We start from the raw sequence: 13,158 nt of genomic DNA on the forward strand, positions 1-13,158 counted from the left end.
GTAAATATTACTGAGACCTCAGCTACCAGTTTAAATTTAAAATCTATACATACAGCAAAACAGTGGTGAAAGATTCTCAATTCAGCAAGGGTTGGTGTTGATCTGGCCAGATGTATGTGCATTATAACTACAGGAAAAAATCCAAGCGGGCATTTGGCAGTGAATGACTGCTTAACTGGTGGTTTCCACTTGATAAATATGCCCCCATTTACAGTATATGTAAATCTATATGTGTACATCAGTTTTTATATATATATATTATTATTCTTTCACATAGCTTAGTTTTGTAACCGTTTCTCCCAGTCACTTACTATTGACATCAGAGTTAAAATGTAGTGCTGTAAATTGCGCCCGTGACGTCGCACCATTTTTACGTCTGCTGTAACCATGAGTTCTACATATCTGGGATAAGATATAAAGCGTTTTCTTCTGATGTGCATCCTGTTTTCATCTTCTTCTTTTGTGGAATTTTGCAGTAAAGACAGAGAAAGTCCCACATTTGTAAACATAGCAATATCTTGTCCTAAGTTGCTTGAAACTTGAACAGGCACCACATCTTTCTTCATGTCAGATTCTGTAAAGAAAAATCATGAGCATTACATTTAGGTTACTTTCCTCATCCCCCTGACTTTTATGATATTTAAATTGTTTTTATAAAAAAAAGAAAATTAAAAACTTGAGTGCCTAGTTTGCAAAAAATAGAAAAGTTGCAAATAATTCAAAAAGTTATTTATATGGAGATATAGCTATGACCCATTTTCATAAACACTATAACAAATAGTCAGCAAAATTTTATATTGGTTTGTATCTCAGGTCTCTGTATTACTTGGATTCAACTCCCATGTGCAAGAGGGAAGCGTTACACTCCACCACATTTTTCACAAAAGCATAAGCATACTTTTCCTCTGGCTGGGATTTTTATATATCTTCATGTAAAAGTTCTGAAGCGCTAAACTATAGAAAATTCCATATTTAATAGCTTGGCACAACGTTTGTTTATGGTTCTTAGTTCAACGATACAACCAAAGTGTTTCCTAAATCCTATGGCTCATTACAAGCATTATTTATATGATAACATAGAGCAAGACCCCTTGAATGTATTATTTCAGTAGAATGTTTGTATGTGAGACAGCGAATAGTAAAAAGAACATAAAGAAGAATAGATGAATATAAATGCTTTGTCAAATCTATGAAAAGCATTCTACTTGGTGTCACTTGGAGCAGGCTTGATAGATAGATAGATAGATAGATAGATAGATAGATAGATAGATAGATATGTATAGCTCTATATATACTGTATAAAGACACACCGATCAGCCATAACATTATGACCACTGACAGGGCAACTAAATAACATTGATTATCTTGTTACAATAGCAACTGATGATGATGTCAATATTGCCAAAACATGTGGGTGGAGCTTAATGTTGGAGCATGCTAGATACTGATCAGAAAAGTACTGTCAAAAGACCTGCGTAACAAGGTAATAGAGCTTTACAAAGATGGAAAAGGATATAAAAGATATCCAAAGCATTGAATATGACAGTCAGTACTGCTAAATCACTTGTTAAGAAGTGGAAAATGCTGAGTTCCCTTGATACCAAGCCAAGTACAGATAGAGCTAGAAAGACTGCAACCACAATTGCCAGAAGAATTGTTCAGGATACAAAGAAAAAGCTACAGGTAACCTCAGGAGAAATACAGGCTGCTCTCAAAAGAGATGGTGTGGTTGTTTTTAAGAAGAATACGACAATACTTGAACAAAAATGAGCTGGATGGTCAAGTTGCCAGAAAGAAGCCTTTACTGTGCCAACACCATAAAAAAGCCCGGTGACAATATGCCCAACAACACCTGGACATGCCTCACAGGCCTTTTTTGTGGCATTGGCACAGTAAAGGCTAACAAACTCATTGACTATTTAATAAAAAAACACTCATTGCAATCTAAAAAGCCACAGATGTGGGAAGTTAACTAACCTTTAATTGCCATTTTAACCTGTGTGTGTCACCTTGCGTCTGTACCTAGGCTAAATATTCCAGGGTATATAAATCTTTAATTAGGGCCAATTGGGTGATTTCTATTATCATTATGATTTAAAAAGGAGCCAAACAACTATGTAAAAATAAATGGCTTCATATGATCACTATCCTTAAATAAAAAACAGTTTTTTGGTGCATATATATATATATATATATATATATATATATATACATACACACACACCAATCAGCCATAACTTTATGGCAGGTTAAGTGTGTAACATTGATGATCTTGTTCCAATGGCATCTGAAAGCCGGTGGGATATATTAAGCAGCAAGTAAAAATGTTCTTTTTGGAGTTGATGTGTTAAAAGCAGAAAAATTGTCAATCGCAGTGTATGGGGCTGCATAGGCACAGACTGGTCAGGGTCAATGCTGACCTGTATTCAAAGCCAAAAGTGCCTACAATGGGCACATGAGTATCAGAACTGGACCGCAGAGCAATGCAGGTGAGCAGGTCTGATGAATCATGTTTTCTTTTACATGATGTGGATGGCTGCATGTGTATGCTTTACCTATCTGGGGAAGACATGGCATCAGGATATAGTATGGAAAGAAGGCAAGCCAGAGGAGGCAGTGTGATCCTTTGGGCAATGTTCTGCTGGGAAACTTTGGATCCTGCCATTCATGTGGGTGTTAGTTTGACATTTATCACCTACCTAAACATTTTAGATGACCAAGTACACTCCTTCATGGAAATAGTATTCCCTGATGGCAGATGCCTCTTTCAGCAGGATGATGCACCCTGCCACACTGCAAAAATAGTTCAAGAATAGTATGAGGAACACAATAATAAGTATAAGGTGTTAACTTGGTCACAGGACTTAAAGCATCTGCTACTGCTGGCTTGGTGCCAGATAGCACAGCATACCTGCAGATGTCTAGTGGTGTCCATGCCTCAACAGGTCAAAAAAAGGGGGGACCTACTCAATGCTAGGTGGGTGGATATAATGTTATAGCTGATCGGTGTGTATATATACCACATATAAATACGGCAGGTAAAATAAGTATTGAATAAGTCACCAGTTCAGAAATTAAGTTATGTGTAATAAAATGGAATGACACAGGAAAAAAGTATTGAACGCATGCAGAAAGGGAGGTGCATAAAAAGCATGGAAAGCCAAGACACCAGATGAAATCTATCAATAATTAGGAAACAATCCTGCCCCTTGCCAATGCAAATTAATAACAGCTGGTTCAATCTCAACTAACGGCATATAAAAGGTGTCACATTACCAAGGTGTCACACAAGAAACATCTCATGATGGGTAAAAGCAAAGAGCTCTCTCAAGACCTTCGCAACCTTATTGTTGTAAAACATACTGATAGCATTGGTTACAGAAGGATTTCTAAACTTCTGAATGTTCCAGTGAGCACTGTTGGGGGGAAGCGAAGAACATCATTTCACCATAAACCAGACACGACCAGGTGCTCCTTGCAAGATTTCTGACAGAGGAGTGAAAAGAATTATCAGAAGAGTTGTCCAAGAGCCAAGGACTAACTACAAAATGTAATGTGTGAAAAGAGAATCACACAAAAAATGTCCCAATACAGGACAAAAACTGCAGCTTGAGACCAATAAATATGACAATCTTTATTGAAAATATCAGAGCTATCAAAAAGCAGTAACCTCTTCACCCAGCACAATTAAAATAAATGGCAACGTTGTCATAAACAATAAAAGACCAGCCCAGGCCACAGGCGTACCAACCATACATACATGGACATGCTTGCATACTGTGATAAAATATAGAGCAAGATACTATGGAGTTACCCAATGCAAGTCATTATGCTAATACAACTGCATGTGCACTGTGAAAAAATAAGGGGAATACCCCCATTTATATGAACAACTTCATGGCTGGATACATATAAATGGAATGTTAGTATCGCTGTCCATGACATGCATCAATGGAGGTGAGTATTCATAATCAGTATGAAATACTAATATACCATGCTTGTCTTACACAGAGCGTCTGTTATTCATAGTGTAATAGCTAATGTCATACTGTGGCAGTGGTACTAGAGATAGCAAAAAGGAGCAGTCCCCCTGTCAGCTGATGAAATAGACAGGGCACAGCATATATAATGCTATAAATGCAGGAATGGAGGTAGCGACAGGACCAGTTCCCCTGTGAGATTGTGATCAACATGGTTTAAATGTAAGTCAGATTGGGGATTAATCAGCAATATTGTATACTCTGCAGAAGGCCAGGATTGTGTACATCGACATCATCATACCTGGTGTGGTAAGCAGTATCATATCTAACTTGGGCTGTACCTACAATGGGAGCTGGTCTTGGGACTGTGTCTGCTCTGGGAAGCCCGTATATTTGGCAAGTCATATTGGCCTGCATTTCATGAATGGATGCTTCTTGTACTGTTCCACGAGTATACATTATTGCTGAATAATCCCCAATCTGGCTTCCGTTTAAACCATGTTTATCACGTTGCCATTCATTTTTAATTGTATTGGTTGTATTGGGTGTAGGGGTAACTGCTTTTTGATAGCTCTGATATTTTCAATAAAGATTGTCATATTTATTAGTCTCAAGCCACAGTTTTTGTCCTGTATGGGGACCTCTTTTTTGTATGAATCTCTTTTCACACATTACATTTTGTAGTTAGTACATTTTGGTTCTGTGAACATCACCCTTTATTTTAGGGGTGAGTCGGCAGTTAGTAATATATGTAATTAACCTGCAGTGGTTCCTGTTTGATTTTAATTTTTTATAGCACCAAGAGACAAGGACCACTTGTGGAGAGCTTCAGAAAGACCTGGAATTAGCAGTTACAATTGTTTCACAGAAAACAATAAGCAATGCACTCAACTGCCATGGCCTGTATGCACGCTCACCATGCAAGATTCCATTGCTGAAAAAAAAGCATGTGGACGTTTGTTTAAAGTTTGCTGCACAACATTTAGACAAGCCTGTGAAATGCTGGGAGAATATAGTTCAGTCAGATGAGACCAAAATTTAACTCTTTCGATGCCATAATACACACCATGTTTGGAGGTCAAATGGCACTGCACATCACCCCAAAAACACCATACCAACAGTGAAGTTTGGAGGTGGGAACATCATGGTGTGGGGTTGTTCTTCAGCATACGGTACTGGTAAACTTTATATCATTGACGGAAGGATGAATGGAAAAATGTACCAAGGCATTTTTGATAAAAATCTGCTGCCATCTACCAGGACGATGAAGAAGAAACGAGGGTGGACATTTCAGCAATGATCCCAAACACAAAGCCAAGAAAACTCTCAATTGGTTTCAAAGAAAGAAAATAACGCTACTAGAATGGCCCAGCTAATCACTTGACTAGAATCCTTTAGAAAATCTATGAAAAGAACTAAAGATCAGAGTTCATAGAAGAGGCCCACAGAAGCTTTAAGATTTCAAGTTTGTGTGGAAGAATGGGCCAAAATCACACCTGAGCAATGCATGCCACTAGTTTCTTCATACAGGAGATTTTAGATTTGAAGTTTGTGTGGAAGAATGGGCCAAAATCACACTTGAGCAATGCATGCGACCAGTTACTTCATGCAGGAGCTGTCTTGAAGCTGTCATTACCAACAAATGATTTTGTGCAAAGTATTAAATAGTTAGCATGTTCAATACTTTTTCCCTGTGTCATTCCATTTTATTACATGTATGGATTGAATGGGTTGTTACCGACATGTGGTAAAAATTTCATGTCACATTTAGAAAGATATTTACCGAGAAAAATGGTGATGTATTTCACCCATTTTATATATATATTTTTATATATATATATATATATATATACACACACCGGTATATATATATATATATATATTAGTTATATACATTGTTTTTTTAAATAGTTACCCATAAATATATTGTGCCAGTGCGGCACCCTGCCAGGGTCTAGAAAGAGGGTATGGCCCGGAATTCTCAACCAGGCTCCAAGGAGCTTGAGTCATAGAGATGAAATAGGTTTTTCAGTTTCCTCACTGTTTGGTAAAGTCTGCTTTGGGACCTGGTGCCTGGAGATCTCAATGTGGAGGGATGAAATCTCCAATTGTGGGTCCAGGTTTTAAGAACCACCAACACACTACAGTAATTGGTCAGGTGTGTGCTGGACTATTAGTAGTGACTTGACCATGGTTCTGGGCTCCACCCCAGAAGACAGGAGGTCTGGCCCAGGAGTCAGGAGGACTCCAACTAGGAGAGAGCTGGGAGCCAGAGAAGCAAGGGGCTGCTAGCTGCGTGGACAGAGTTGGTGAGCCAATGGTCTGCAGAAGACAGGCAAGGGCCTGGATTGTAAGGCCAGAGTGGCAGTGCTGCAAGTGCAAGCCAGAAGGCATATCTTTGTTCATGGGTGTAAGAGAGATGTTGAAAACCCCCACGTGGGAAACTGATGAGTTTTGCTTTTGAATTTTTTCTTTTATAAAATTGGGCCAGAAAAGCCTTTAAAAAGAAGAAAAGCGAGTGTCGGTATCCTTAAAACTCTACTGTTTGATGTTAGTTCTCACAATATATACAGATATACAGTACACCAACAAAAAGCCCCTTATGGCCTTTAAACATTAAGGTCCTTAACCCCCCAAAAAATGGCCTACTGCTTAGGGGATCATGCCCCTTATATTACCTGGGTCTAGTGTGCATATATACCACACTAGACCCTCAATATAATCCTGTCCCATAAAACAGCAGAAATAAAAGTTAACTGAAGATTAATTTGTTAGTGTTTTTATTTATACCAAGACATTTCTGTGACCCTTATACTTGGGTGTATTTATAGCTATACAAATAGATTCAGTTACAAGTGTCACAGAAATGTCTTGATATAAATAAAAACACAATTATTTATGATGGTGCCTCCCACAGAGCTTTTCCAGGGTTTCCTCTCTTCACTCCCTGCTATAAATGATTTGGTGTGGATTAATGGGAAGGTATCTCTAGCATGGGCAAAGCACAAGTTCACTTGAAGGTTTCTTCTTTACACCCCTGAAACTTTTCCAATAAACTACAAACCTTGACAGCAACAGTCAATTCCAATCTACTGGTATTGGTAAGAGTGATTCTATTGTGTACTTAACATTGCTGCAACTAACTGCTCTTTGCAATGTTGTTAAGACATAATTCCAGCCAAAACCTATTTTTAGATTTTGATAGAGTGAGTTACTGTCAGAATGTCTACCATGTTTTATTGCTGTCCCAGACCCCATTTGGAGGAATTCTTCTCATATTGTTAGACAGGAGTCCCACTAAAAGAAATGAGAGGACCATTTCTTAAACGGTCAAATAAACAGCATTTAAAACCTGACATTCTAGCTCATCCCCACTCTATCCAAAACAAAACAAAATTGGCTGGAGGTGGACTTTAAAGGAAGACCAAGACAATTTTAAAGTTGCCTGGGAAGATTGCAAGACCTATTTAACCCCTGATTGTTAATAGTGGGGAAAGCACATACATCTGACAACTGACATCTGACTGTAGTAGGGCATGTCTTACAATTTATCCACTTGAAGACCAAGCATTTTCTGACACTTTTTGCAGTTTTTCTAATGCAATTTGTCTGGAAAAAAATACAATTTAATTAAAAAAAACAAAACACAATATATACCCCAATTTTTTTGTAAAATATGAAAGATGTTACACCGAGTAAATAGATACCTAACATTTCATACTTTAAAACACTCGTGGAATGGCGACAAACTACGTTACTTAAAAATCTCCATAGGCGACACTTTAAAAATGTTTACAGGTTACCTGTTTAGAGCTCATTTGTGCTGCGAACACTGTTTACATATGTTTGTGCGACTTACATATGCATTCACTTCTGTACGTAAGAACAGAGGGATGGGGGTGCCTTAATTTTTATATTTTATTTTTACACTGCCCATTTAATATTTTTCTCTTTTGATCATTTTATTCCTATTGCAAGGAATGTAAACATCCCTTGTAATAGAAGTAAGGCTGACATGTCCTCTTTCTGGAGAGATTTTAGATCAAAAAGATCCCAAATCTCTTCTTTACCTTTGAAAGCAAACGATTAAAAAAAAATGTTTTTATTAAAAAAACAAAAACAATTGTTGACATCCAGCCTAAACCGAAAATGACATCATGGCGTCGCTCCAGTCCACCAAGGCCATAGAAGTGATTAGAGACAATCTGGTCTCTCCACACCTCTGTGAACAAATGGCCACACAATCGGATCATTTCTTGGGTGCACCAGCTGAAATGGTAAGGCCGAGAAACACCAGCGAATGACGGGAGGGGGGCCTCCCCTCCTGCCACTTCTGAAAGCAATCCAGTGGCTAATGAGTTTATCCAAGGTTATGGCTGATAGCTACAGCCATATCCCCAGTAAACCACATGCAAACCGCAACGTATATGCAGGTACTGTGGTTGGCAAGTGGCTATCAAATATACCTAAATTACAACTGTTAAACATTTGCTGATAATGAGCTAAAGTGGTTCTAAAGGCAGGAGATTTTTTGTTACCTTAATGCATTGTATGCATTAGAGTAAAAAACCTTCAGCTCCCCCTCGGCCCCCCTTACACTTACCTAAGCGAGATCTCAATCCAGCAATGTGCACAAGAGCAGCAGCTATTTCGACTCTCTCTCTCATTGGCTTAGAGAGTGCTGTCAATCACTGCCAGTGGAGAAAGAGTGGGGGGCAGTTCTTTGTGTATTAAAGGAAACACAGAGCTGGCTTGGGAGCGAGCATGCACAAGTGTTCCCCATAGCAAGCAACTTGCTATGGGACCAATCAGCAGTGTGAGGGGCCTGGAGGGCTGGAGGGGGATCCAAGAAGAGGAGGATCAGGGTTGCTCTGTGCAAAACCATTGCAGAGAGAAGGTAAGTATGACATGTTTTTTGTTTTTGTTTTTTTAAATGAAACGTTTGCCTTTAAACTAATTTTAAATATTATATTGGGTATGTTTTAAAAAAAAAAGTTATTCCTGTAGCGACCTATTGTACTTGATCATGCTAAACCACTTGGTCTTGATGAAAACTCCATCAGGTGATGCAGATGATATATGAAATTATAATTCCAAGTTCAAGTAAAACCTCAGCTAGGGCAAAGGTCCACCATGTATGGTAAATATGAACATGGTTTGCACACAGGTTTACAAACAAGCATTGCAATTCTCATGAATTGTATAAACTCCTCTTAACATTCTATCCCACCTGAAGAATATACACATGGAATAATGGAACAAAAATATATGCTACTAGCCATGCTAACGTTTTACTTCTAGTTGTGCAGTAGATTATATTATAGACTGGGGAACTGTATATTGAAGGCAACTGTCTGTAAAATGACATGTTTACTAGCTCCAGTAGATTCTAGCTTTGGGAACTACAAAATGGTAACTATGTACTGCAGCCACTATCTTTTAGAATTTACTGTAGAAAAGAAAATAAATATTATATTTTATGTTGTAAGTGTCCAAAAAAATTCAGAATACCTAAATACCCATGGTTTGTTCTGGCCAACATATTGCAAGAAAGGCCAAAAACCTCTCCTCTTAAAATTTAGGATAAGTATCTTTAAATGAACATAAAAAACATTTCTGTTAGTTTTGGATAAAGTACGGAAGGGTTAGGGTCAGAACCTCTATCAGGTTTTTACTGTTGTCTGGTTTTTACTTTTTTGCAAGACAGAAAATGATGGAAAATCCTACATTTCAGTGATACCATCAACAAGGGAGGAAAAATATGAAGGTTAATTGTCCAATAGGATCAACTATTCCAGGCACAACTGTCCAAGAGGGGCTCTCTTACTTTACATATGTCCACTTATTACCTGTGGTGTCCACAAGTAATGGGGTGGAAAAAAAAATCTCCTAAAAAAATAATAAAACAGCAAAAAATGTGACTCTTCAAAAACACTCATACATGTGTAAGGCAGGGGTAGGCAACAGTAAAGAGGTGGAGATCTACCTGAACAACATGGGAGAAGTCAAAGATCAGCTAGCACGGTGTTGCCTCCTCACACCTGATTAAACCTTTACTTGCCCAACTAGCATGTCACAATTACATGCATTGCATGGCTTTTATGGGGTAAATTTGGTGGTAAGAGGCAACATATCACCTCCTCACCACCTGTCAAACACACTCGGATCACTTTTAGAGGAGTAGCAGTGCCTGCTGCACTTGGGAATGAGCCCTTTCAGCGGCGGCACCCTTAGTACTCGTTCACATATAAAGTTGGAGGTGGTAAAACCTTGCAGTTTAATTGCTATTTTACCATCCCCAATCGCTACCCCTTTAAGCTGCTGAGGCAGCAGCCAAAGATGTACATATGCCATAGCAGGAAATAAAGCAGGAAATAAACCCCCTGTTGCTTTTGGAGGGTGCTGCCACCTGCCAGTCATGACCCATTCAGGTAAATGGGGCCACTCTGCAAACGCCCTGCAACTGCATGCTTCTGTGGGGTCCAAGGCATTAAAGCAGGTGGTAAGAAAGCAACACAATGCTGCCTGCTTTAACCTCGTGTTTGCTGTTCTGTACAAGGTTGCAGGGCACTTGCAGAGCAGCCTCATTCATTGAATTGGTCATGCTTGACAGGTGCTACACCCACCATGACAGGGTGTATAACTCCTGCTGCAGATGAGACATGTGTACACCCCTGGCCATTGCAGCTAACAGGAGTGAGATTGGGGCAGGGTGGTAAAACACATCTTAACTATGGGGCTTTGCCACCCCCCAAAATGCAAATATAAATTATCCCTTACTGTTCTGAGCCCCCTATAAGGCCCCCTATAAGCTGCTTTCACGCTGATGTTTTGCGGTTTACCTTCACCACAGGTGCAGCGAAGTGCATCTGTGACTTTCCTGGGTTAGCTGCACTTTGCCATAGTCTTCTAATATATCCTGCAGGTGTGATGCACTTTCTGAAATTGCGCCAAAACTCCTGAATGCAGCAGCTTTCACACCTGCAGGATATACGACATGTCCATGTCTAAGCGCAGCAAACCCGCAGGAAATGCAGTTACACTGCGCTGCACCCGCGGTGTGGGTAAACCACAGCACATCAGTATAAAAGCAGTCCTATACAATTATGGCCAGTGTATTGCTTCACACTGATCTTAAGATATCTTCTTTCCGGCTGCTGGCACCACTTTGGAGACCGCTAGCCAGGAGAACCAGCATTACAAAGGAGACATCGACTTATGAAGCCCTTGCTCCCTACTTCAGCTCCAACTTTACAAGTAGTCCCTCTGCATTGTATTCTGATGCTCTGGGATGGTCAGCAAGCCCAAAAAGCGATCTACCAGTCACTGACTGTGATCTAATGGTAGAGTAAGGCTGAGGACAGTTGTTCCTTTCCTGCTTTTAAAGAACTTAATGTTTTACGTATTTTAGAAAAAAATCATGAACCAAGATTGTTACCAGTAACTTGCTGCAATTTACTGTTTCACCTGTTATTCTGGTAGGAAATGTGGGAAACATAAATCTGAACAGAAGAAATATATTCAGAAATGTGCTCCACTCCTGCTATAGTCAACAGATGGAAATACATGAAGTTCACAAGAAGCTGCAGCCCTTTCCCACAGCACAGTTTTTAGAACATTACATCATGTTTACTATAAAGAATAAAAAGCATAAATGTCTGGCATGGAACCAGCTGTCAGTTTTAAACAGAACCATACTTTGTCATCAGCTGTGCAGTGTCAGAATTTTTGAAATACCCTTAGCAGTGGTTACATAAAATGTAACTAAAAGAAACAATAAAATAATGTGAACAAAGACTGGATCACTTCTAAAAATTAGTAATATATAATGTGCATATAAAAATGTTCTTAGTTTCTAAATAATAACAATACTAATAAAATAATTTTGGAATCACCCGGATATGATTTTGGTCTGGGTGATTTCTCCCACCACCTGCAGCCCATTAGTGGACCTATTTAGTGCGAGGCTCCTTCGACTTGTCTTATCTCCTCTCCCTCTCTCTGGTGGATGGTGGCGGCCAGGAGACTTAGTAGCGGTGTTTGTACTATAGACAAGGTGAGCATGTAGGCTAGTGTATTGGGTATGGACTGTAGCAGTAAGAAATCTTTAATAATTTCAGGTCACTACTCTATGGATCTTTGCGTTTGTAGGATTGTGGTGTGGTCCTGTAGAACATGAATGCAATATAGCTGCATATCGACTAGATGGAAGTGGACCAAGTAAGTCTCATTGCGATAGAAGGTTTTACCACTAAAGGTGGGTTTATATGGTTTCCTATGAGCTGACATATGCTTTGTCATATCCCTTATGTTCTCTTTATAGTATTATTAATATAGACACGTTTGAGGGAAAAGTAGTACTCTACAGAGGAACCAGTGGTTATGGACTAGATGTAGATACAGTATATATATGGCCTTCAGCATTCTGGAGGGACATTCTGAATTTTGAAGGTAGGCTGAGCTCAGATAATTCCTTGTGCATTGTGGATATGCTAATATATCATTTGTATTGCAGATCATTGCAGAGATAAGATGGTATTCTATAATTTTTTCCTCTTTGTCCTTTTGGGAAGTTTTGTACACACTGTAGCTACTACCTCCATTCCACTGGCAGGTTGGCAGATATCTTTCCAGGTAATGAGTTTATGCAGCCCCTTTTGAGGTGTCAATACTTCAAAAAGAAATAATTATAACCATCTAGCTAGTAGAATATGTGTTTATTTTAATTCAGGTAAATTATGCCTGTAGTCTTAATTCATTTATATTATACTATATTGGTACTGCAGGGAGAGGGGCAGGGGATGGGAGAGAAGGAGGGGGTGGGGTCCCAGTACTATGGGTTCCTCCATGGGCACCTGTTTGTTCTGCCCCCCCCCTTTGTGGTTTCCAATGGCTCCCTTTCTTTTTACCATCTATACCGTGAGACGTTGATCATGATGATTATGCTATGCTGTGTTAATTATGAATATTGTAATTATTTTAGAATTACTTTAGAATATTGGTGCATATACTGGCTCCTGAAGAAGTGGACTTTGTCCAGGAAATGAGTCGGGCCATTTTTCTGTATATTTCTCCTTGGATCTGATGTACCACATGAATGAGATTTTTTTACTGTAATAAGCAGTTGCAACATTTTATATGCATTGACAATGTATTTTGTAAAAATATATATTTTTAT

At 39.0% G+C, this 13,158-nt stretch overlaps 1 protein-coding gene across 1 annotated transcript in view; it reads right to left on the reverse strand.

The window, feature by feature from the left end:
• The window catches only part of ADAMTS20 (ADAM metallopeptidase with thrombospondin type 1 motif 20), a 298,171-nt gene that overhangs the window by 200,747 nt on the left and 84,266 nt on the right, over positions 1 to 13,158 (reverse strand). The window contains exon 4 of the mRNA XM_089674002.1: positions 312 to 574. Within this exon, the coding sequence (XP_089530128.1) occupies positions 312 to 574 (263 nt within the window). The remainder of the gene's footprint in view (positions 1 to 311; positions 575 to 13,158) is intronic.

Source organism: Staurois parvus, unplaced genomic scaffold (assembly GCF_062004578.1).
Source record: "Staurois parvus isolate SC_StPar_1 unplaced genomic scaffold, SC_StPar_1.0 ptg000147l, whole genome shotgun sequence".
NCBI classification, from domain to species: Eukaryota; Metazoa; Chordata; class Amphibia; order Anura; family Ranidae; genus Staurois; species Staurois parvus.